General features: G+C 44.4%; 1 protein-coding gene across 2 annotated transcripts in view; it reads left to right on the forward strand.

Annotated features, from left to right (window-relative positions):
* Window positions 1-14910, forward strand: part of Slco3a1 (solute carrier organic anion transporter family member 3A1) — a 289311-nt gene extending 274401 nt beyond the window's left edge. The window contains exons 10-11 of one of the 2 annotated variants that reach the window (XM_059272944.1): window positions 5633-5875; window positions 14221-14910. In XM_059272944.1, the coding sequence (XP_059128927.1) occupies window positions 5633-5875; window positions 14221-14303 (326 nt within the window). In that variant the 3' untranslated portion in view covers window positions 14304-14910. Of the gene's footprint in view, window positions 1-5632; window positions 6076-14220 lie in introns of those variants that run through there. The other variant, XM_059272942.1, reaches the window with a different exon arrangement.
* Window positions 14911-22269: the final 7359 nt, after the last annotated feature.

Here is a 22269-nt window from a genome sequence, read left to right on the forward strand (position 1 = left end):
GCACAGCTCAGTGTGAGCTCCTCCCTGTCATTCCTGTCTAGGTGGGCCTCGGGCAGACTACTTAAGCTCTAGAAACTTCCAGACATTTTTTTTAAACAAAAGGCCCAGGGATGAAGTGAGAATGCAGTAAGCCCCCCCCCCCCCCCCCCGCCCCCCCCCCCCCCCCCCCGAGTTCTCAGAATTCAGGAAAGTGGATGCAGGTGTCCCTGGAAAGCACACGCTGATGTCAGCAGTCCGATCTCTCTCGCATTGCTTGAAGGAGGGAAATGCATCAATGCTTTCAGGAGAACACACCTTTCACATTCCCCTCTAGCTGGAGCTGCCTGTAACAGTGATTGCTCCAGGTTGAATGGAGTCTGGGGTGAATTCAAGTCTTGGCAGGTAAGCTGAAGAAGAGCCATTATCTTTCCAAATGTAAATGGCTCAGTCATTTTCAGCCCCTGCTTTGTCCTGTAAAGGAACGTGGATTTATTTTTCTTACAAAAGCCTTTCAATTCACCTTTTAAGTTGAGACCAAAGAATATGAATAGGCATCGCCTTTTCAACGATGAGAATGAATGAAAAAGCCAAGATACAGATCCTTGAGGGTTAATCTCTGTTAATAGATTTCAGGAAAATAGAGACTGTCTCCTTAAGCAATATAGAGGGTTTTGCTCACACACAGTACATGTGTATGTGTTGTATGTATACAGATATATACACACACACATATATATACATATATACTTACATGTATATGTAAAGTGTATATATGTACACACACACACATATATGCATGTGAGCTAAAGAATAAGGACGATTTAATCCTTTCGATATTTTTTGAAATAGCAAATAGCATTGATCTCGTCATATACACTGCCAACACACGGTGGGGCCCTATTGAGGCGTGTTTCACACACAAGTTCCTGCCCAGGAGATACAAAGGGAAAGGAGATGTTTCTAACAGCATTCCACTCTCACCCCTGCCTCCGCACTCCGCACTCCTGCCACAGTAAGGGTGTACCAGCGTGAAGATGCTCAAACAAAACATGCTGATGTGTCCCTGGCCTCCCTTCTAGAAGCACCTGATTGTCTTCCAAAATAGACTCACTCTTAAGGGGTGAGGGGTGACCCACAAACTCTTGGCTTGAAAGGTTTTCTGTAGTACATTTTTTCCTGTGAGTTTTTTTTTTTAAAGAGGGCAGGTGGTCAATAGCCAAAGGGATTTAGAACAAACCCCTAAAAATAGGGTCAGAACCTGATTGGTGAGCATCCTCTACCCATATTTTCTCAATTAAAAAAACTAACCCTGCAATAAAGTATAATTATTTGGGGAGGTGGTTCGGTCCTTAAGGCACTTGAGGACCTTTGTTTGGATCCCCACCTTGGATGTAAAAGGCAAGCTTGGTGGCACTTGCCTGTAATCCCTGAGCACTTGGGAGTCAGAGAAAGGATGATCTCTAGAACTCACGGACAAGCCAGCCAATCAGTGACTTTCAGGAACAGTGAAAAACTCTGTCTCAAAAATAATAAACAGAGTGGAGAGGGATTGAGGAAGACACTTAACCTTGACTTCTGTCCTCCATGTTCACCCACACTTACACAGACATGTACAGAGACACATGAAATACACCCCTACATCAAGAAAGTCAACTTGTACCCGTTTTATAAAGAGGCTGAGATTCCGTGAAGTTGTGGAACTTGCCCAAAGTGCCCTGGTTCCCAGGTGACGGAGATGGCATGGAAATGTCCTCCTTCACCAGGAGACCTCCAGAGGTGAGGACCCTGACTGAAAAGAAAGGTGACAAGGACACAATTGTCTCTTCCTGCTGACAAGTGTCTGCCAGTCCTGCCAGAGGCATTCTGCCAGATCCTAGGGAAGCTTGTTGACAAATCAGGCTCCCAGCTTCTCCATGCGTTAACGAGCCCAGAGGAGGGAGAACTCTACAACTGGCAAGGATCAGGATGCCTGTGTGTTTCTCTCTCTTCACACATCAAAACATGGCTTCCAAGAGCTTAGCAGAAGGCAAATAACCTATGCTCTGTAACCCTGGAAATCCCAGATAAGTGATCTAAAATCTTCTTAGACTAATGAACTTTGAATTAGAAGAAAAGCAAATGACTAAATGATCTGCCTCTTTCTCTGTACAATAAAGGAGGTTAGGAGTTATGGAAGGAGTTATGATGGATGGAGCTGCAGCCTCCACAGTGCTGGGGTGGTTAACTGACTGGTTATTAATAGTATAGAAATCTCCCATTGGTCTCAGGGTAGGCCAGCATCTTCTGGGGACAGTTTGTTTTGATTTTTTTTTTTTTACTTCAATAGATCCATGAACATATACAGATGAATGACGTGTAAAAATTAGCCAGGAGGCTAGGAACCTGATAAGTGATTGCTCAGGAGAGTTCCAGAAGAGCAAAGACTTCCAGAAGAAAAAGAGTGCTTCAGACCTACATCTGTGTCATCTCCCCAGGCCTGGAATTCAGAGTCCGATAGCTTAGAGTCTGCCCTTGGGAGAGAATTTCAAGCCAATGAAAGGGAAGAGTTTAATTTGGCAGAAAAGAAAGCTAATGCTTTATGTAGAAATACAAAAGAAGTCTCATGAAGGTTGTTCTTTAGTTACTAACCCTAGCATTTACTCTAAAATTTCCCCTTAAGTCCCTGCAGAAGATGAGTGAGTTAGCAAAAGCTCTGGCCCTGTGAATGGGTCAGGCCCCTTGCAAACACATTTGTGCCCTAGTAGGTGATATTAGCTCCATCTTTCACAGCGACACTGAGAGATGAAGGGAAATGCCTTAGCGTTGCCAGCTCTTTAAGTAAAAACTCTCTCATCTCTACCACCAATGGTCTCTAAAATCTTGAGTATAGCATAGAAAACTTTAATGGACACTTAGCTTTCCAAGTACTTGAGGGCTTTTTCTAGTTCTTTTGGGGACATCGTCATTTGCTAGGGGAACCTGACAATACAATAAAATTGGCACCTTTAGAGCACAAAGCACACATACCCTACTTAAAGACAAGTGAATATTATAAATAAAAATTCTCATTCAGACACAGGATCATGAAGGAGTTGCATTAGTTTGAGCTTAAATAAGTACTAACAAATGGCTCCGTTATGCTCTACACGTCCTGTGATGTGCTAAAAATATATTCTGATTTGCCAAATTTGCCTATGTGTCCAGGAATCCATGCATTATGGAGTAAAGAATATCTAACTCTTAAACTCTTAGTTCCTCCCTGTGGTAGACTTTTTCAACAGGATGTCCTTTGAGCAGGGTGACCATCAGTTTAGCTTTTCACTGCTGGGTGACTAGTAGCTAGGGCAGAGGCTAATGACCTCAAGATTGGTCACAAGAGGTAGAAAGAGCATTTGGTATCTAATCACAAAATGAAACCACAGAAAAACAGAAAAGGTGAATGGATTTATGTTGTCCCACTGTGCCTGAGAATAGGTCAAATCAGTGGCACTTAGCCACAGATCCATCCATACGTGCATCAGTTGCCATGGAAATCCCTCCATGTTGGGGTGGGGAGAACATGCTTCAGCTCAGCTAGTGGAGAAGATGTGTGCTCCTAGGCAGCCTCAGTGCCACAGGGAGTGAAACAGGCATGTTTCCGCTCTGCAGGACCAAAGTCTGCACCAGGAACAGAGAACAGCTTGTAGGGGATTCTGAGCCCACACTATGTATTAAATCAGGCTGCTTGAGGAGGTTAATGAGGATTCTAAGAAAATGCGTCTTGTGAGGTTTCTCTCTGGGGTGACAAGCAGCAGACTTAGGAGAGGGGACAAGACACCAAGACCTAGACGACAGTTCTGCCAACCTCTCAGTTCTAAGAGGCTGGTATAGAACCCAGCAATCGATCCAGGCCCATCTTAAAACACTGAAGTACTGAGGCCTCCATACAGCCTTCCCATACCTAGGTAACTCTCAGTATGGTAGTGCTGTATCATCTATACATCTGAAAGACTGCTTGCCACTGTGGGTGGAGTTAGCAATTTGCTGAACCCCTAAACTGTGTGCTTGGTTTGGAGAATACGTCTATTTTTCTGGACAAAGGGTCTAAGTGTAATCACAGTCTCAGAAAGACCTTCAGTGAAAAGTGAAGTTTGGCCCAGGACTGGGCCAGGAAGGCCCACTCCCGGGAGTGCCACACCAGTCCTACAGTCCCAGGATTGTCCCAATCTAACTGTAGCCATCATGTCTCACAAAAAAGGTCTGTCACTGAAGGTGGCTGGCACCAGAGTCTAGCCTCAGGGAATGCTAGAAACCCTGACAATGAATTTGTATTACTAACTTAATAACTTATTCATTTTTCCCCATCCAACAAATAAGGCTCCTCAAAACAGACCAGAATCACCTGGGATTTTTTTTTTCAGTGCTGAGGATCGAACCTCAGGCTTATATTCTATCTTCTAAATTCTAATGACGGGCTGGGAAGCCAGCTCAGTTGGCAAAGTGTTTGCCATGCAAGCAGGACCTGATTCTCACATTAAAACAAACAGAAACCGGATTGTAATCCCAATGCTGGGGAAACAGTAGGAACAGCTGTATCTCTGGAGGTCCCAGAGCAGCCAACAGAACTAAACTGGCAAGTTCCAAGGCAATCCGAAAACCTCTCTCAGAAAACAAAGTAGACAATTCCAGTTGAACAACACTGAATGCTGACTTCTGGTTTCCACATGCACACATACACCCACACACTATGCAAATGGCTGAGCCTAGGATGGTGGTAAGTACCCAAGCACCTGGAATCCAGCTACACTGGATGCTAAAACAGCAGGATTACATGAGCCCATGAATTTAAGTCCAGCCTACACAACATAGCAAGACCTCAGTTTTGAAAAGAAAACAGATATGTAATGACTGAGCTTTATCTTAAACACTGGGATTTTGTTGGCTGTGGTTGGTCCAAGGCAGGTCCAATGGCATGTGAGTGAAGAGTTGAGAGCAGGCAAACAAATCAGCAGATTGCCCTAGACCTGAGTTAAGAATGGAGATAGTTCTCATCTCATCTAGCATTTGTGATGATTGCTGTGGCTATCTGGTGTCAGCTCCGCTTGAAAATAATTCATACCAGTTTAATAACTGGACCAACAGTAATCATGAGTATGTTGGTCACATGTCCCATTTTAAACTATGAATGTGTCTATTTATGTGCTCACACAGTATGACTTATTCATATTCTATTTCTGGTCCCTGGTCCCTCCACATGGTGGTTCACACAGCCCTGCAAACCACATGCAGGACCGCAGTGAGCAGAGAGAGCCACACATCTCTTTGAATTTCTTCTAGGAGGTTGACTAATACTAAGAAGACTCCAGGAAAAACATTTTTCCATCTCAGAATAATGACAGCTGTCACTTTTATGTTTACAGTTAACGGGTACAACACATACCATCCTAATTTCTTTTCATATATTAATTTAGCCAGCCTCAGGTATAGAGGGCGCAATGATTTTGTCTGGATAACGAAGCCTCAACTAGGATGTGTGTTCCGATGGTTTGAACTACTGCACTCTAGAGCCTAGTGATCCAGCATATGCTCCCAGCGGTCTTGTAAACAAATGTACAGCCGGGGATAGAAGAGCCCTTCTCTGCAGTGAACGGTCCATCTGAGCCCAAAATCTGAAATGATCTCTTCCTTCTACCAGGTTTCATCCCCCCACCTCTCATCTTCGGGGCCGGTATCGACTCCACCTGTCTGTTCTGGAGCACCTTCTGTGGGGAACAGGGCGCCTGCGTCCTCTATGACAATGTGGTCTACAGATACCTGTACGTCAGCATCGCCATCGCGCTCAAGTCCTTTGCCTTCCTCCTCTACACCACCACGTGGCAGTGCCTGCGGAAAAACTATAAACGCTACATCAAAAACCACGAGGGCGGGCTGAGCACCAGTGAGTTCTTTGCCTCTACTCTGACCCTAGACAATCTGGGGAGGGACCCTGTGCCCGCGCACCAGACACATAGGACAAAGTTTATCTATAACCTGGAAGACCATGAGTGGTGTGAAAACATGGAATCTGTTTTATAGTGACTCCAAGAGGAGGGTTGAACTCTGTGTTTGTGAGGCGAAGGGTCATTTTTCTTAATTAAAAAAAAAGAGAGAGAGAGAAAGAGACAAAGAAAGAAAAAAGGATTTCAAAAACAGACATGCACACACACACACACACACACACACACACACACACACACACACAAGACCTTTGTCCTTTTTCTAAAAATTCCGAGCCAGTCAGGATTCAGAATAAAGAGAGGATGGGATGGCCCCGGAGGACACGCACACTGCTGGGCTCAGAATCTGCTTGGAAGGTACCTCATGGTTTTCACGATGCCAACAGCTACAAGCAACAGGCACTGCCGATTTCAGGGAACACTTGTGGCCAGCTTGGAGGACGGACGTTTCTGGATACGCATACACACACAAAACTTTAAAAGCATTACAAAATGAGTCTACTAAAAAAAAAAAAAAAATCACAAGTTCAAGTTGAAAACATGGCCAGATTAAGCACTAGTGGCACCCTCTCCCTCCATTGGGGTGGGGGTGGGGTGTGCAGGGTGGAAGGGTGGAAGCCCCACTCCTCTCTCCAGCTTTCGCAATATGGGCCACAGTGTAGACCGCTCACCCAGTCTGCGTGTGGTTCAAGTCCCCAGAGTTCTCTGAGAGATGCTGACGGGCTATCCGGACTGGAGTCTGTGGTTGGCCCCTCTCACCAGCTCCATTTCCATGTTCAAGACTGAGGGCCCAAGGGGGAGCTTGGTGGGGGGCATGGACCTCCCCATCTCCTAGCACCTCTTCCCTATCAGCCCCACAGTGTGACCTCAGGAAGCTGCGGGCCTCACCTGGCTATGACTGACCTGCTCAGAGCCGGTGAGCCCCAACATAGCCCAAGTCATTTGCTTATGTTTGCCAAACATTTTGCCATTTTTTCAGAAACAACAGAAAAAAAAAAAAACAAAGCATACGAATTTCCAACTGTTGTATGTATAATCCTCTGATACTATTTTTAACTACTTCTTGAGTCTGTGTTAACCCTTCAGTCACTAACAAAGCTTTTACTTTTCTCCTTTTTTAATGCACCAAAAATATAAAGTGATTCAAGGGATGCAATTAATCTATTGTAATTTTTATCCTCATTCTGATACTGTGCAAAAAAAAAAAAAAAAAAAACACAATGCGTTATAAGAAAAAAGATACTCCTGAAAGAGTGTAAATGCAGCTTTCAAAGAATCACCTTTGAGATAATGGGACAATGTGACAAGTTGCAAATCTGCCTTCTGGCTTTATTCCCCATGGTGATGATGTCACTGTCATGGGAAGCACTTTCGTATCCAAGCTTCATGTTCCAATGGGCATTCCTTTTTAGCCTGTGAAGGAAACTCACTCAGATGTGGGTTTGTGTGGATGGGAGCCATGCTCCTGGGGATAGGAGAGAAAGAAGGTATAGTTCCTGTGCCCAAGCTGTTGAGTGGGCTGTGATATCTGTGATCATCAACCCATAAGCTCCGAAGTGATCACATGTCCATCCAGGTCCCAGGTCAATCCTGGACTCTGTGTGTTGAAAGTGGCTGAACTTCAGAGAACTGCCATGTCATTTGGGATAACAGTCCTGTGGGGGAAGTCTCTTGCACCAGCACGCTTAAGACAATATGGCCACTGTCATCAGTGGCTGAGTCAGATGAGAGCACATACATGCATAGCAGAAGGCCCAGTCAGCTCACACTTCATGCCTTTTTGTTGACTTTTGTTGAGGACATACCAGAGAATAGACTACAAAGGATGCTTGGTTTTATTTTTCACCTCAAGCATCCATTTACAGTTCACCAGAAGCAATGAAAGACTAGGCCCGAAGAGTAAAGATTGGGGGTAGGGGGTGGGGTTGTGCCAAATTTTTAACAGACTGTGTAAATGGGGAAATCTGAGTGATAGCCCCAAAGTAGAGGAGTCGTCAAGCAAAGACAACCAAGGGAATGCTGTGTGGCAGTGTGGCTGTGACCTGCTGCCTCATTCAGGGTGTTTCTAGAACAGACTAGCCTATCCTTGTTCGTGAACACAGGGTGCTCATCAGTTCCATAACTAGGAAAGGGAAAACAGTTCTCCAACCAATCCATAAAGTGGGTTTTGTTGCTCTGAAGGCTCTGGTCACATTTCAAACAGGTTCCAGTTCAGTCTTGTTTTGAAAATGAATGGCTAATGGGTTACTGCCCTCTCTATACTGTTGTGTATCTCTCCAAACTGAGGCCCTGGGATGTACACTTTGTTTCATGAGATGATTTGCTTTTTGGAAAAAAAAAATAATTTTTAAGCTCTTTGTATCTTGGATTTTTTTTTCCCTCTAAAATGTTCTCAAAGATAACAATGGCGCCCAACTCCAGGGCTCACATTTATCAACAGTTATTTATAAATTTAAAATCTCCCTGTGGCAAAGTGATTTCAGTGAACATTGTGCTATCTTTAAATTTTTCAATTTCTCTCATGTATGACATTTTTTGCATTATATAAAGAACCACTGTGCATCCAAGGCTAGATCCAGCCCCTTGGTTGTCTGGTTTTGAGTGGCATTCTGGATAAAAACTGCCCTGGTCAGATCTCCCTTGAAAATACAGAAAGTAAACCTGGGGTGGATGGAGAAGACCTAGAGCATGAATGCTGGAGTTCTCTTCCACAGTCGTCTCCTCCACCATCTTAGTTGAATGCACCCAAAGGATGGATGAAAAGGTCTCTGCTGCAGCTTGTGACAGACCTTTACGCCTCTTACGTGTAGACCAAGCAGGTTCTAGGCTGTGTACCTGTGTTGCTTCCCACGTGTGGGAAACCTGCTTTTCTTCGGTCAGCTGAGGTTGTGTGCTGTGAGGGACACCTGTACCTCTGTTACTCACTTCCCACCTCTACCAGGAAGGCCATGAAGCTCTGATACTCTGGGAATAATAGCAAAGCCACAGCATGCTCAGACTTTTCTCACAGCAAATAAAGAGCAAGAGAATCTCTCTTTTTTGGTCCCCCTAAGGACCCCACTGCCAGTGCTTAACAGCCAAATAATAAAGGAAGCCAAGAGCCAAGTTAACATCCTCCAAGCAGGAAGGGAGTGTCTACTTCTCCCTAACAATCATTTCCTTTTCTCTACCTCACAGTGGGATAGCTGCCCTCAGGGTGACTTGAAAGTAGGACTGTGTGTGTGGTATCTTATCCATTCGGATCCCCAGATCCAGTATGCCCTAGAGTTTTTCCTCACACTATGGAAAGCCTTGTGGGCCTGAGGTAACCCATGGGAATGTCCTACACAAGGACACCCACCCGGCCAGTCACTAGAAGATAGTCACACTATCTTCTAAAACCCCCCAGGGAGTTTTCTAAGTGTAAGATTCTCATGTGGTTGTTAACCCAGAGGAGGCTTTTATAAAGAATCCCAGAAGGTGTAAGTACGCATGTGGACTCACAGACAAATACACAGTTGTTGGCCAACTGGCAGCCTGCCCATCTGGCTTCCTTGCTGTACACTGCTTCTGGACCTGGGGAAGAGTGGTTCTCTTATCCACCGCAGCTTGCCAACCATGGGGTATGTCATAGGATCTGCCTGACAGTCCTTAAAACATTACTCAGTAGTAGCATTAAATAATAAATATCAGTATGTGGAAATCAGTTGTCTGATTGCACAGTCAAAACCAGCTAGACAAGGACAGAATAAGCTACCATTGCTGTTTTTGGGGTCTTACCCTATTTTGACTGTGTGTTTGGTTTGGTTGTGATGAGCAGGGAGACCCAGGTGAGTGGCTTCTCAGTCTAACAGATGGAAAGTATTTATTTTCTGGCTTTTATTGTTCTTGTCTGATTTTTTGTTTTGTTTTGTTTTTTTTGTTAATTGATGGGACAGCCAGCTCTCTGGCCAGGAGTCAGGGACAGTACCAAACAGTAGGGCATGGATGGTTCCTCTGGGTTTTCCTCAACACAGTTAACCTTCACCTTAAGTTAAGAATCCAGGTCGAACACCTATGAGCCACCATATTTTCCAAGAGAAGGTGACAGTGGAATAAAACCTGGTTTAGGAGATTCATTTGGGATCCAACCCCAGCCTTTTGCCTCCTGCTTTCTCTCCTCATTCACTGTATCCTGCCTCACCCAATTCACACCAAATTCTTCCTCTCTGAATAAAAACCTCATTTCATAGGAGAGCTGACCCAAAATTTTGATAGGCTGTGGGTCCCAGATCCTCTACTGCTGCTCAAGAGCCAGTTAGAAGACTTCCTCGCTGGCAGCACAAGTTGCTGTTCCCACGCCTCTGTCAGGGACCGCTTCTTTGTGTAACTCCTGGAACCCATTACTCTACACTGCCTCCCTTGCTCTTCACACCTGTAAGGAACCTCAGCTACTCCTGAGCCATGGCAGGATTAACATGACCTGGCAAACCTACACGGGGAAATTCAGACAAGCAAAGATGGTCCCACACCTCAGGAGCATTTGCCTGCCTCAGAAATGAAGACGAGCACATACTTATCAAAGGCCATCTATGCTAGCATCGTTTTTCATTGCAGGGTTTATTTTTCTCAAGGATATGGTGTTTGAATGTGATGTATTCATTCTCTTATCTAAAATGTCGGGCTGTGTGCTGTCCTATAGACTAGGTACGTGGCCCCTCTCCTCCAAAAGCTCACACAGCTCAGTGAGCTGGACAGACTTTAACATAAACACAATCAACAAAAGAGCGTTCTAAGCCAGATTGTGTCTGGATGTGAGAGATGACTCCGAGCTGACTCATGGTGATAGCAAGCTTTGATTGATAGCTGCAATAATCAAAAAGGAGAGAGAAGAGAAGGGGGGATTCTGGAGACTAACTAACAGTGGGGGTCTCCCAGGTGGCTACTAAAAAGATGAAGGAGAAAGTCACCCCTACCACACCACACCCAGCTAGGGTCACCAAAGCAAAGGCAACACATTACTCTTGTTCAGGACTATCTAGTAAAATACGTCAGGCCTTGTAGGTCATCAGACTGTCAAAACTACTTACCCTGTTGTTGTCGCCCAAGATCGACTCAAAGCAATAAGTGAAAAAAATGCCTGGGCTGTGTACCGAGAAAGCTGTTTTACCAAGACAGTCAGTGGCTGGAAGGAAGGGCCTGGTGTGCCGAGGCAGCACTAAGTCTCTTGGAGATACCAACGGTTCAGATAGGTAGGGCATATCTGGCACCTCAATCTTGGCCATAGCATTGGCTGAGTCATTTCTCCAAAGGGTCCTGGAGTAGGTGTCCATCACCTCCAATGTCCCTGACCACAGCAGTCTAACATCACCTCCAATGTCCCTGACCACAGCAGTCTAACTGAAGCATCTCACTTGTTTCCAAGAAGGAAGAAAGTACCCTTTTGTTGTCAAACTTTGGAGTTTAAGGCAACCTTATTTTTCTCTTGGGTACAATAGAGAATTGGAACCACAGAACCTGTCAGCCTTTCCAGTCTGACACTTGGCATTTGAACTAGACGGACCAAACTTTTTTTCCCTTAAATGATGGATACAGACACATGAGGGAGAAATAGAGGAAACAGGAAAAGAGGAGTGAGTCCAGATACCGAATGGAACTTCAAGCCCTTTTCCTCCTCAGCACCAACATAAAACATTGACACTCCCAAGCTAATCAATCTGTCAGATAGAATAATTGGTAAGCACTAGTAATAGCTAATAATAACAGTCACTAACATTTTTCAGGTACTTACTCTGAACTAGCTGCTGGGCTGAACTGATTACAGGCATTAACACATTTAATCTTAATGCTGACTTTGTGAGGCAGGGATTATTGCTAGTTTTATTTTACAGGAGAGGAAAACGAGAGTTGGAAGCATTCAGAATTGGCTCAAGGTCATGAGAAGAACTAAGATTCAAACCCAAGCCTATGAGTCCAAAGTGCCTGTTGGTAACCATGAGAAATGTTCCCTCCCTACCAAGGAAGACGTGAGGGAGCCTTCCCTGCCTCGAGGACATGCCTAATCTCGAAGTCTCTGGCACAAGTGAACTGGTAGCCTCGCACTCCCATACGCCCCCTAGTGAATAAGCAGGACGCAATGACAGCTGCATTCTGGAAAGAGTGTCTGCTCTCCCTCTTTTAGCTCTGTTCTTTATCCCTTATTACAGTGGTCCATTTATATAAGGTGTTCTACCCAAGATGGACAGATGAAAGGAAACAGGGGATGTGTTATATAATGTATCAAGAGTCCCAGCGGCTATTCTCAGCACCAGGCAGGAGCTCCCAACCCCTGCCTCCTACCACGTACTGTAACATCCATCTCATATGCTCAGCCCTGACCCAGGGGCTCCAAACATGTTAAATGTTGACTATGTCTTACTCTCTTTCCAGATTGCAGGCTTTGAAAAGCTGAGCATCTAGACATTTCCATTTTTATGATAACAACTCAAGTTGACAATCAGGGGTTGATAATAATCATACATTTTTGAATATTTTTCCATAAGGTAGAAGTGATTATTGTTTTTGCTATGAGCAAATGGAATAATGTAGCCAATTTTCTGGAGATGTGACATTCTGTAGGTTGAAATTTTTGCCGTTTCCATACTGTTTTTCTTAAGTTCATGCTAATCAAATAGAAGGTGGCTCTTGTGGAGGCAAATTTGGCAAGAATGTTTGATTTATAACCTGAGGCCATAAAATGAAGTGGAACGAGGTAATGCAGGGAGCTCATTAGATGAGGAACATAAGTAAGGGCCAGCTTGAGCTTAAATCCAGCACCTTGAAGGGAGAAGGGCTTGGGGAGTCTTGTTTATCGAGCCTACTAGGCATATGCCAGGTCCAAGAATGCAGAATCCCAGTTGACCCCAGCAACCCTCTTATGCTATCCCTGACAGGTAAGTCATGTTCCCTCTCTTTACAGATCAGACAAGGAGGGCCTGGAAAATTCAGGTTTCCCAAGGTCGTCAGTTAGTTAGGTCATCAGGAGTCAGTACCAGGTCTTCCTAATTGCTAAACCAGGGCCCTTTCCAGTCCAGCACACAACCTCTGCAGTGGGAACTTGGAAGCCAGCAGAACATCCATCCACTGGGAGGAGGGATGGCAGAGGGCAGGGGTATGCTGACACAGGACAGTCCCGCTCCGCTCCCACTGAGAGTTGATCATTTCCCAAAGAAATGAGCCAAGAGCTAGAAGTAAGACCTCTGCAAAATGTTACCTGCAAACACAGGACCGTGAAATGAGAAAGCCCATTTCACACTAACAGTTAACCAGTAGAGACCTTGCAAAGCCTTCCTCCTTCCACCTTAGCAACGTCAACTGCTTCCCAGCCAGTGGTGCTGAGTAAGAAGCAACCTCAGCTCTCACTCCTGCCCGCCCCAAAGAGCAGTGCTAACCCATTTGCAAATTTCCTTCATCCCCCTCCTCCTCTAGCCTCTGAGGAGTTGGTATTCTGACATGCTTTTTTTTTTTTTTTAAATCATCTGGGGAATTCTTCTCTGACAAGCTCTCCCAAGACTGTAAGAACATGAGCCTTGCCAAAAGCCAAACATGGAGCATTTCTCTGTGGGCCAAATCTCAGCTTCTAAATGCTGAGTACAGACTGCCGCCTTTTAAACCGCCAGGTCAAAATCAAAAGATCAATAACCAGGCGTTTCTACGGTCTCCCTATACCTGTCATTGAACAAGAAAGCCACCTGTCACCATGGCTTGCAGATTGTCACAGGGATGAGTTAAATTTTTAATACTTTTAAAATAAAGTCACAGCATCATTTATGGAGGTGTGACCTTTCCTCAGACCCGACTCCAGTGAGGAGATTGCTTCACTTGGCATGCAGTGACTATCTGTGGATGAATGGACAATAAACTGGTCCCAAATGCTACAGGAGAAAGCATGACCTGTTCAAGTGGTTTTCCCTGGTACTCAGCCTCCTCTTTAATAAAAACCTAAAGTGACACTTGGAGTCCAAGTAACACTTGGTTACTGGTAACTTATGGAAAAGAAAGAAAAATCAGGTTTGGGATACATCTGCTCATCCCCACGATGAGTATTAGTATGAAAGTGCAGATAAATATGCTTTGAGAGATCCAGCCTTCATAGAGGTCCTTGGGCTTGGAGTATGGTCTTTTGAGTGTGAGCTGGAGAGAAAGCTAGCCCTTTACTGCTGTTTCTTCCTACACGTCCCTTTCACTGGAAAGCCTCGACGCTATAATGTAAGACTAATAGAATGTAGGAAATGCAGAAAAGATCCATCTCTTTTTTCCTCTTGGCTCTTCTCCCCTCCTTCCCCTTTAGGCACAGAGTATCAAGACATTGAGACTGAGAAAACCTGCCCTGAGTCACAGTCACCTTCAGAAGACTCCTTTGTGAGAAGCTGAGGGCTGCCCTCTTATGGCAGAGCCTACCATCACCACCTCCACCACCACCACCACCACCACCACCACCACCACCACCACCACCACCACCCACAGACCTCAAGGCCTGACATAGCCCTGCGCTGCCCAGGAACCCAAGGGTTCCCATGTGGATTATCCAATGTCTGGTCCTTTGAGGCTTCAAGCACAGGCCTATGACAAGGACTAAGGAGGTGGCATGTGGCCAGGAGCCCTCCAAAGTGGGCATCATTCCTAAAAAGCAAGGTCAACCTGATGTGCAAATTTCCTTCGGCCTGTCTCTCTTCTCGCTTCTGTGGGGATGGCTTTCTGACATGCTTTAGAAAACTCCCTCTGGGGAAGCTTCTCTGACCAAACACTCTTAACAGTTCCAAAGAAACCAGCAGAGGCTGGGCTTTAACAGAAGGGTGTAAAAATCCGGATTTCCCAGAAGAGAAGAGGAAGAAAAGCACATACTTAATAGATTCTGAGCGTGGTAGTCTGTATTTTTTTGCAGCTTATATTTTCCAGATGAGCAGTTTAGAGATACATGATATAAAGTATATACTGTACATTTGCTGAAAATTATATTAAAAGCACTATTTTAATTCTTCCTCTGTCTCATGCTGCAATCTGTTATCGTTCCTGTTTCCTGAACAAGCATAACGGAGGTGTGCTTCTAACTGTGTGTACTCTCTATTTGTGGGCTTTGACATGATCCAAAGAGCACAAGCTTTGGAGTCAAAACAGACCCAAATCCAAATCCTCCTCCCAGCACTCGCTACCAATATGATGCTGACCGAGTGATGTGACATGACTGAGCCTCAGGGTCATCTGCAAAGTGGGAATATTGATGACTGCTTTAAAACAACTGTCCTGTACTTAAGTGAAAGTGCGTGGGAAGGCACAAATTCAGGGTTCTGCACAAAAGTGGTTATTGTTGGTTGCTTCCACAGCCTGCAGCTGGAATTGGATTCCGCTACACTGATACGGCCTCTGTGAATGCATCAGTGGTCCTGCCCTTGACACTCAGATTCCTCTCTGACTCTCCCACCATATAACCCTGGGAGAATGGGGCAACAGCATCAGCTCAACACACCTGCACTGTCTAATACAGTGTGTGATGTTCCATAGCTACTCAACAGGTTTTGAACAGCCAGGCTTTGACATAGCGGCGTGCACAGCTCTGACTTTATTCTCACTCATTCCCCACCCTAACTCCATCATTTGCCTCCCTTTCTCTGGATCCACATGCCTCACCATGGATGGAGCAGCAGCTGCCTTCCTATACCAAGCCTCTCCCCCAATAAGCTTCACTTCTACGTCCTTATTACTTCACCAGCTGGACTCCTGCCTCCCGTGGGCAGGTTGGTCAAGTTGATCTTGCCACTGGCTTGTACCTTAGAAGTCCTTCTGTCCTGTTCTGCAGTCACCCTGGAGCTCCAGGGACAGATGCTTCCAGATCCAGTATGTGCTTCATTATCCAGACAAGTGCTTAGATGTTTCACTTCTCCTGTGGGGCTAGCTCTGACTACTCACTCACTTTCTTCCTGCCCATCCCAGCCTGGATCTTCCCCTCCATCCCAGTTGTTCTTCACAGTTGGGCTCACCTACAAATCAAAGCTTATCAAGCCGGCATCCCTTGAAGATTGTACCCATCTTATCCCTGCCCTGTCTTTTTGCTCCAGACTAAGGAAATAATGAGTTCAACCTTCTTTAAAAGCCTGATCACCACACCAGTGGATGCTTTAGGCTCCTCTTTAGCGTGGAACAGTTATTTATGTAATTGTTTTTATCTTCCACAAGGCAACATGATTTATTCTCTCTGGCATAAGAGTCCCAAGAAAATACGATTTCAACATCCTCTACTCTGATGTGAAAAGATACTGAATCAGCTAAAAAAGAAGTGGCTAGTGTTTCCTTCCTATGGGAGATGACTTCACCTTCACTGAAAAGTCAGAGGAGGTGGAAGAAGGAAGGGGGATGTTGCTTACGGCATCTGCCCATGTGGTACCCACGGTGTTTCTGTTTGCATTGCTTGTTTATTAGGGAGTTGATGTTGTTTTGGTGGTGGTGCTTGGAAAGTTACAGAATTACTTCCCCTCTGTTTAATCTCTTAAAAACCACTCTTCCTTATTTGTAGTCAAGAGATTCCTACTACTGAAGTTAATAATCCATGAGAGATTAGTCCTAGGGGTTATTCAAACAATTCAGAGAGAAGGGATGGCTTAGATTAGACCCCAATGGCCATCTCTTCTGCATGCCCTATGAGCAATCATGGGTGTCCATGGTCTAGAACCAAATATACATTCATTCAACCTAAGATTCAATTTCACCTTTGCCCCAGTCTCTATGTGCTAGTCACACACAGAAGTGTTTTGTTCAACTAGATTAAAAGCAGACTCTATGGCTTCCACTGGACTCACAGCCACTTGAGCAAGGCATTTTTCAGAGTCTTTTGTTTTCTTTTTTACCTAAAAGCCTTCTATGAAGCTTCTTCTGCATGACTTATTCTTGACTACAGTTCATGTGCAGGGCAGAGACTGGCTTCTTTTCTGGAAAGTTTTTGAAAGATCCTGTAACCTTCCTGGGTATCTCCAGCTGTGGAATCCATGGACATGTATGCATCAGAGTCCCCAATGGAGGGGAATCTTCTGGATTCCCACTCCCCTATTCATTGTACAGTAATTAAGAGCTGAAATAAGAAAGCCACCAAGAATAGAAAGGCAAAGTGACAATTGCAGCGGTGCCTGTGTCCGAACACAGTGCCGTCCCTTGGACTTGAGCTTGATGTGACCGAAGTCCTTATCTACGAAGGCAAGAAAGCATTTTCCATTTCCCGGGAAGCTTTTCTATGTTCCATGGCAGCAAGGACTCACAAGCGCCAAGTATTCCCAGTGAAGTGGGAGTGGAGACCCTCTACATTTAGACTTCACAACCTTCCTTCTGTCCTACCCTTCAAGTTCTTTGGGGAATTATTCTGCCTTGAGAAAACTACACCATCATAAAGAAATCAATGTCCAAAATTGGTTAAAAGAAAAAAAAAAAACAGAAACAGCCCAAAGAAAATGTCAATTTCTGCTCCTATTTTTAAAACCATCACTATTCACCTCTTCAAGTTTTATGCAAATGGTTAGACAAAACACAGTGCTACAGGAGGAGGCATTCCTGCAAAACAGGACACTGGGAATAAGATTTTACTTACAACACAACTGTGCCCGGAAACATGACTTTTGTAGGATCAATTCTTATAAGGCATTTTCTCAGAATATATCAGTGGATCGATCTTAGGAAGAAAAAAAATCACCCAGAAAACTACTTAAAAGAAGAGTTACAAAATGAGATTCATGCAAGATTGAGGAAGGGATGGAATGAATACACAGAGACCCTCACTCTGATTGGTCTCACACTGCACATGGTGTCCTGTATTCCCTGAAAACGTGTGTCCTTGATGGTTAATTAATTCTGTGTGGGTGTTTGTCAGCTTTAAAGTCTTGGGAAAGCACCAGAGAGACTCTGCAAAGTTCTCTGCACACTGTAGGCGCTCTGCACTAGGAGAGCTTGGGTGGCTTCGTGGAAAGAGCAGTAACAGGTTGGTCTCCCTGCTCAGAAGCTCACAACATTGCCAAGTTTTCAAGCCAAGTCTCACTCAGAACCTTAGTCTCTCTGGGGCCCTGAAATAGAAAGTGACAGCCTACTTGCATAGTGGATGCATAGTAACAAGTTTAGCTATGTATCACCACTATGTCCCCTGTGGGGACCAAGAAGTATTAAACTTCATGGTAAGTATCATCCTTGACCATCTAAATACAAATCAGCTCTGTGTTTTCTGTCGTCTTCTACAGTGTCTTCTCAGTCAATTTCTACTTCTCCATCATTCTTATTGGATAAAGGAAACAAATCTTTCTTGTTAAGACCTCATCCTACTCATTTGGGAACTTCCGCCTCATACTCCATTCACATATTCCTACCCTAAGTGCAGGTCAGGACTTGGAGTCCTGGAGTGGAAGTAAGGTTTGCACTCTCCCATTCCTTCTTCCCCTTCCAAACATGGCTTCAGCAGGAGGTGTGGAAGGCCAAGAGAGGGGCAGTATTTGCTTACTACAGTGCCTATGGCCAAACTTAATGCCAGCACTAGCCATAGTTAGTGTGGAGGACAGTCCTCACCTGGCCTAGCAGAAGGAAGATTCAAACCCAAGGAGCTTGCCTTGGTTTTGGCATTCTCTTTTGAGTGGCACCTCAAATGAACAGCCAAGGGCTTCGTTTCTATGCAGTAGGTACCCACCCTTGCAGTGAGTAAGCCCCCGAGAAGCCCCACATCTCCAATATCATCTATCCCAACTAGTTGGATTCTGAGTAGGTCATCTAGACAGGACCATTCTAAGTTATGTGTAAAAGTCACTTCAAAGGTTGTCCTTGCCTCTCTCTTCCATGGCCTCATATCTCCAGTGTCCTCCTGTACCACCTCATCCTAGTTGGATAGTGACAAGTCAGGCAGCCAGAGTGCTGGCATGGCCAGTAACCACTGTGCGTACACAGACTATAAGCAATTGCTTTCTGAGCCCTGGCCCTCAAAGGCAGGGAGGGTACCTAACCAGTATTCCTCTTCATGAACATCACACCTCTTCCCTAAAAAAAAATTCCCTCTCATTCCTTTCTCCAGACCTTTGTATGGGAAGGGGATGGAGAAAGATGGGAGGAAGATGTTGATAATGCCACATTTTTTTTAAAGTAGTTCTCAAACTCTCTCAGCATGCCACACCACTGTAACCTACTGACATAATCTAAAGAGGCAGGGAAGCCAGTAGATGATAGTGATGAGAAATGCCTCAACCTCAAGGGAGTCTCCAACGTAAAATGCATGGTCAGCTGCATTGCACCTGCAAGTTCTGCTACCTTCTCAATGTCAGCTAACTATTGCTGCATAGATCTGAGGCTTCCTCAAAGCATATTCACTCAGCACCTGGCACAGTGCCCTGTACTCTCTGAGAAGGTTAACAAGACCCTGTATCCAATAAGACTATAGCCTAGAGTGATGAAGAATGAGCCTGAGCATCCAAGTGCTCCCATGGAATGGGAGAGGTGTGAGGATGACGGGATTCTAGAGAGGAGAGCATCCCAAATAGCTGAGTGGCTCAATGGGGTATCTCTCACATCTCCTAGACATAGGGTGTATATCATTCAGGACCAATGTATAATGTTCAGCCTTCCATGAAAATGGGTATCCAGATGCAGGTAGGGCCTGATTGCAGAAGTAACGGGACCTAAGATGACAGTAGCAGTAGAAGTATGCTAAGCCCTAGACTACTTTTTAACTTTTTAATTACATTTATCTGTCTATATGTGTGTGTTGAGTGCCTATGTGTGGAGCTCAGAGAACAGCTTACAGGAATCACTTCTCTCCTTCTACATGTGGGTACCAAGGATCAAACTTAGATCATCAGGCTTGTTGGCAAGCACCCTTAGCCACCCTGAGCAAGCTCACCAGCCCCCTACTAGAAATTCTTCCCAAAGATGTCACCCCATTTTAGCAGCAGCAGCAGCAGCAGTAGCAGCCTGTACAGACCATTCTCTACCAGCCTGCCAGCCTGGGCTTGAATCTTGATTCCCTCATCAGTAGTGTCAAGGTCACTGTGGCCAGTCTAGGAAGCCTGTGAGGATCCATGGGATAACATACTTAAAGTACTCAGGACTAGATATTCCATCTAGAAAATGCCCAAGAACTAAGAGATGGCTCCCCCCCTCCCCCATATTTCCAGATCATCTGACTGAGGTAAAATTTAAGCATGGCTAACTTGCATGAGTAAATAATTACAACAGCAATTATCTCCCTCAGGACAATTATTTGCCATCACCGTTTGCACCGACTAAAATTACATGCATAAGGAGCAGAATCACCCATTGGCAGATAAACGTAATTAAATTGGGAGAATGACATCCAGTGGCTGGCTGGATTAATAAAAGAAATGTATTCCCCAGAGATATTTCAGAATGCTTCTCCAAGCGGGATATTTCTTTTTAAGCTTGTCGTCTGAATTCAAATTACGTATTAATTCTTTCCCCCAAATCATCATGCATTCAGTCTTAGAAATGTGTACCTCTGAAAAGCTATGGCTATGGCAATCAGCCACACACAGTCACAAATCCTCTTGATCTTTGTGGAAAAGTAGATAAGGCAGTCTTCTGGTCTAAATAAATACTTTATCTTGATGATGTGTTCCTTGATTTGAGTGAGGTAACCTATTCCCAAAAAAAAGACAGACCCTGCATGTTTTCTTTTATATGTGGGATGCTAGCTTTTAAGATTTACATATGAGTAATTCAATCTAAATAACTACAGAACTTGGGGAGCTAGTAAAGGACCAGTGGGGAGGAAATGATCATCCAAAGATGGAGAAATAGAATGTACCGCTATAAAGAGATAGGGGGGAACTAGATTGAGAATTGGATTTAAAACAGGACGTAAAGACCACGATACGTGCTATAGCATCCAAGAACATAATGACCACACAGAGAATCGAAACATCTTTAGAAACTGAGTTTACAAACTCTCTGAATTTGTCATGAATTCACAACCAATGGTAATGATTAACGGCATTCAAGTTTGTGAACCCAGAGTAACAATGGCTGCTTTTCCTTCTAACGCCATCATTGTTCTTCGACTTGGGAACACAGGCCTGGGGTTCTGTTTCTGAATCTTTGTCTCCTGTTTATCGCTCTAAGTGCCACAAGAGAACTGGGATGTGTTTGTGGCATGAATTTTTATGCCGTTCTTCATTTGTGATTTTGGTGGCGGTCTACGGTGGTACACATCTTAAGTGCTCCAAATACTTCTGTGAGGTAGAGATAAAGAAACCATAAAACTTTATTTTAGCACCAGATAAATCCCAAAGAGGAGGAGTGTCCTTCCCAGTAGTTCTGACTTGGCTCCTGTCACAAAGGGAAATAGAACCATATGTTCCAAGATGGCAGCCAGAGAGGACCTCAAGAGGCTACTGCCTGAAAGAGTACTTCAATCACTTATTCTTCTTCATACAAGAAAAGTCTTTGTACCTTACAGGACTGCAGAGGTAAACATGGGTGTTTTTAATATCCCTGCATACTTGGGATACTCTCAGTGCCTAGGTCACATCTACCTTTGAGAATTCCAAGCCGCATTAAAATGAGCTGGGAGAGAAAACACTTTAAGTAAGCATCACGCAGACCCAGGATACTGCTATTTTCAACCTCTGGAAAACATTTAATAATCCTTCTAAATGCTTAACCAAACTGAGACTTCATCAGAAAGATTCTTGGGTTGTTTTTCTTCTTTTTAAATAGAAAGTTATTCACCTGGCCTTGGAGCTCATGACTGCAATCCCCAGGCTCATGGGAGACAGAGAAAAGTGGATCCAAAGTGCAAGGCCAACCTGAGCTACATCCTGAGATCATGTCTTAAAACATGTACCTCTAAAAATATAGCCAGGTCCCACTTCTGTACAAATGGATCTTGGCCTTTAGACATTGGTGACCGTGTGTGTAAACTGGTGATGTGGATTGATGCTCCATTTCCTGACAGGTGTGAGCTCAGATTCAGGGGCAACGTCTTTATTGGGCACAGCAAGCATTGACAAATTTCTGTTATTGGGTGAATGTGAATGCTCTACTTGCCTTCAGGCAAACCCAAACCTACATGGAAGCCATACTTTCCCAATTCATATGTGAAAGGTTGCATATTTAGTAACAACCATTATAGCATTAACTATGCTTTCTCACCCACAATGGCACATGTAACTTATAAAGATGCCTGCAGACGAACCTACCAGAAATATGATTTGTAACAACTACATACTATTTTCTAAGATAAACGTAACAACTTGAAAACTATTACCATTACCATATTCCTAGATCAGATGGCTAAATACTGGTAAAATGTGATTTTTTTTCCCCACAAATAAACCATGCAATCTCCATGAAACCTCAACAGTTTCTA

The sequence above is a fragment of the Peromyscus eremicus genome, chromosome 1 (assembly GCF_949786415.1).
Source record: "Peromyscus eremicus chromosome 1, PerEre_H2_v1, whole genome shotgun sequence".
In the NCBI taxonomy this organism is placed as follows: Eukaryota; Metazoa; Chordata; class Mammalia; order Rodentia; family Cricetidae; genus Peromyscus; species Peromyscus eremicus.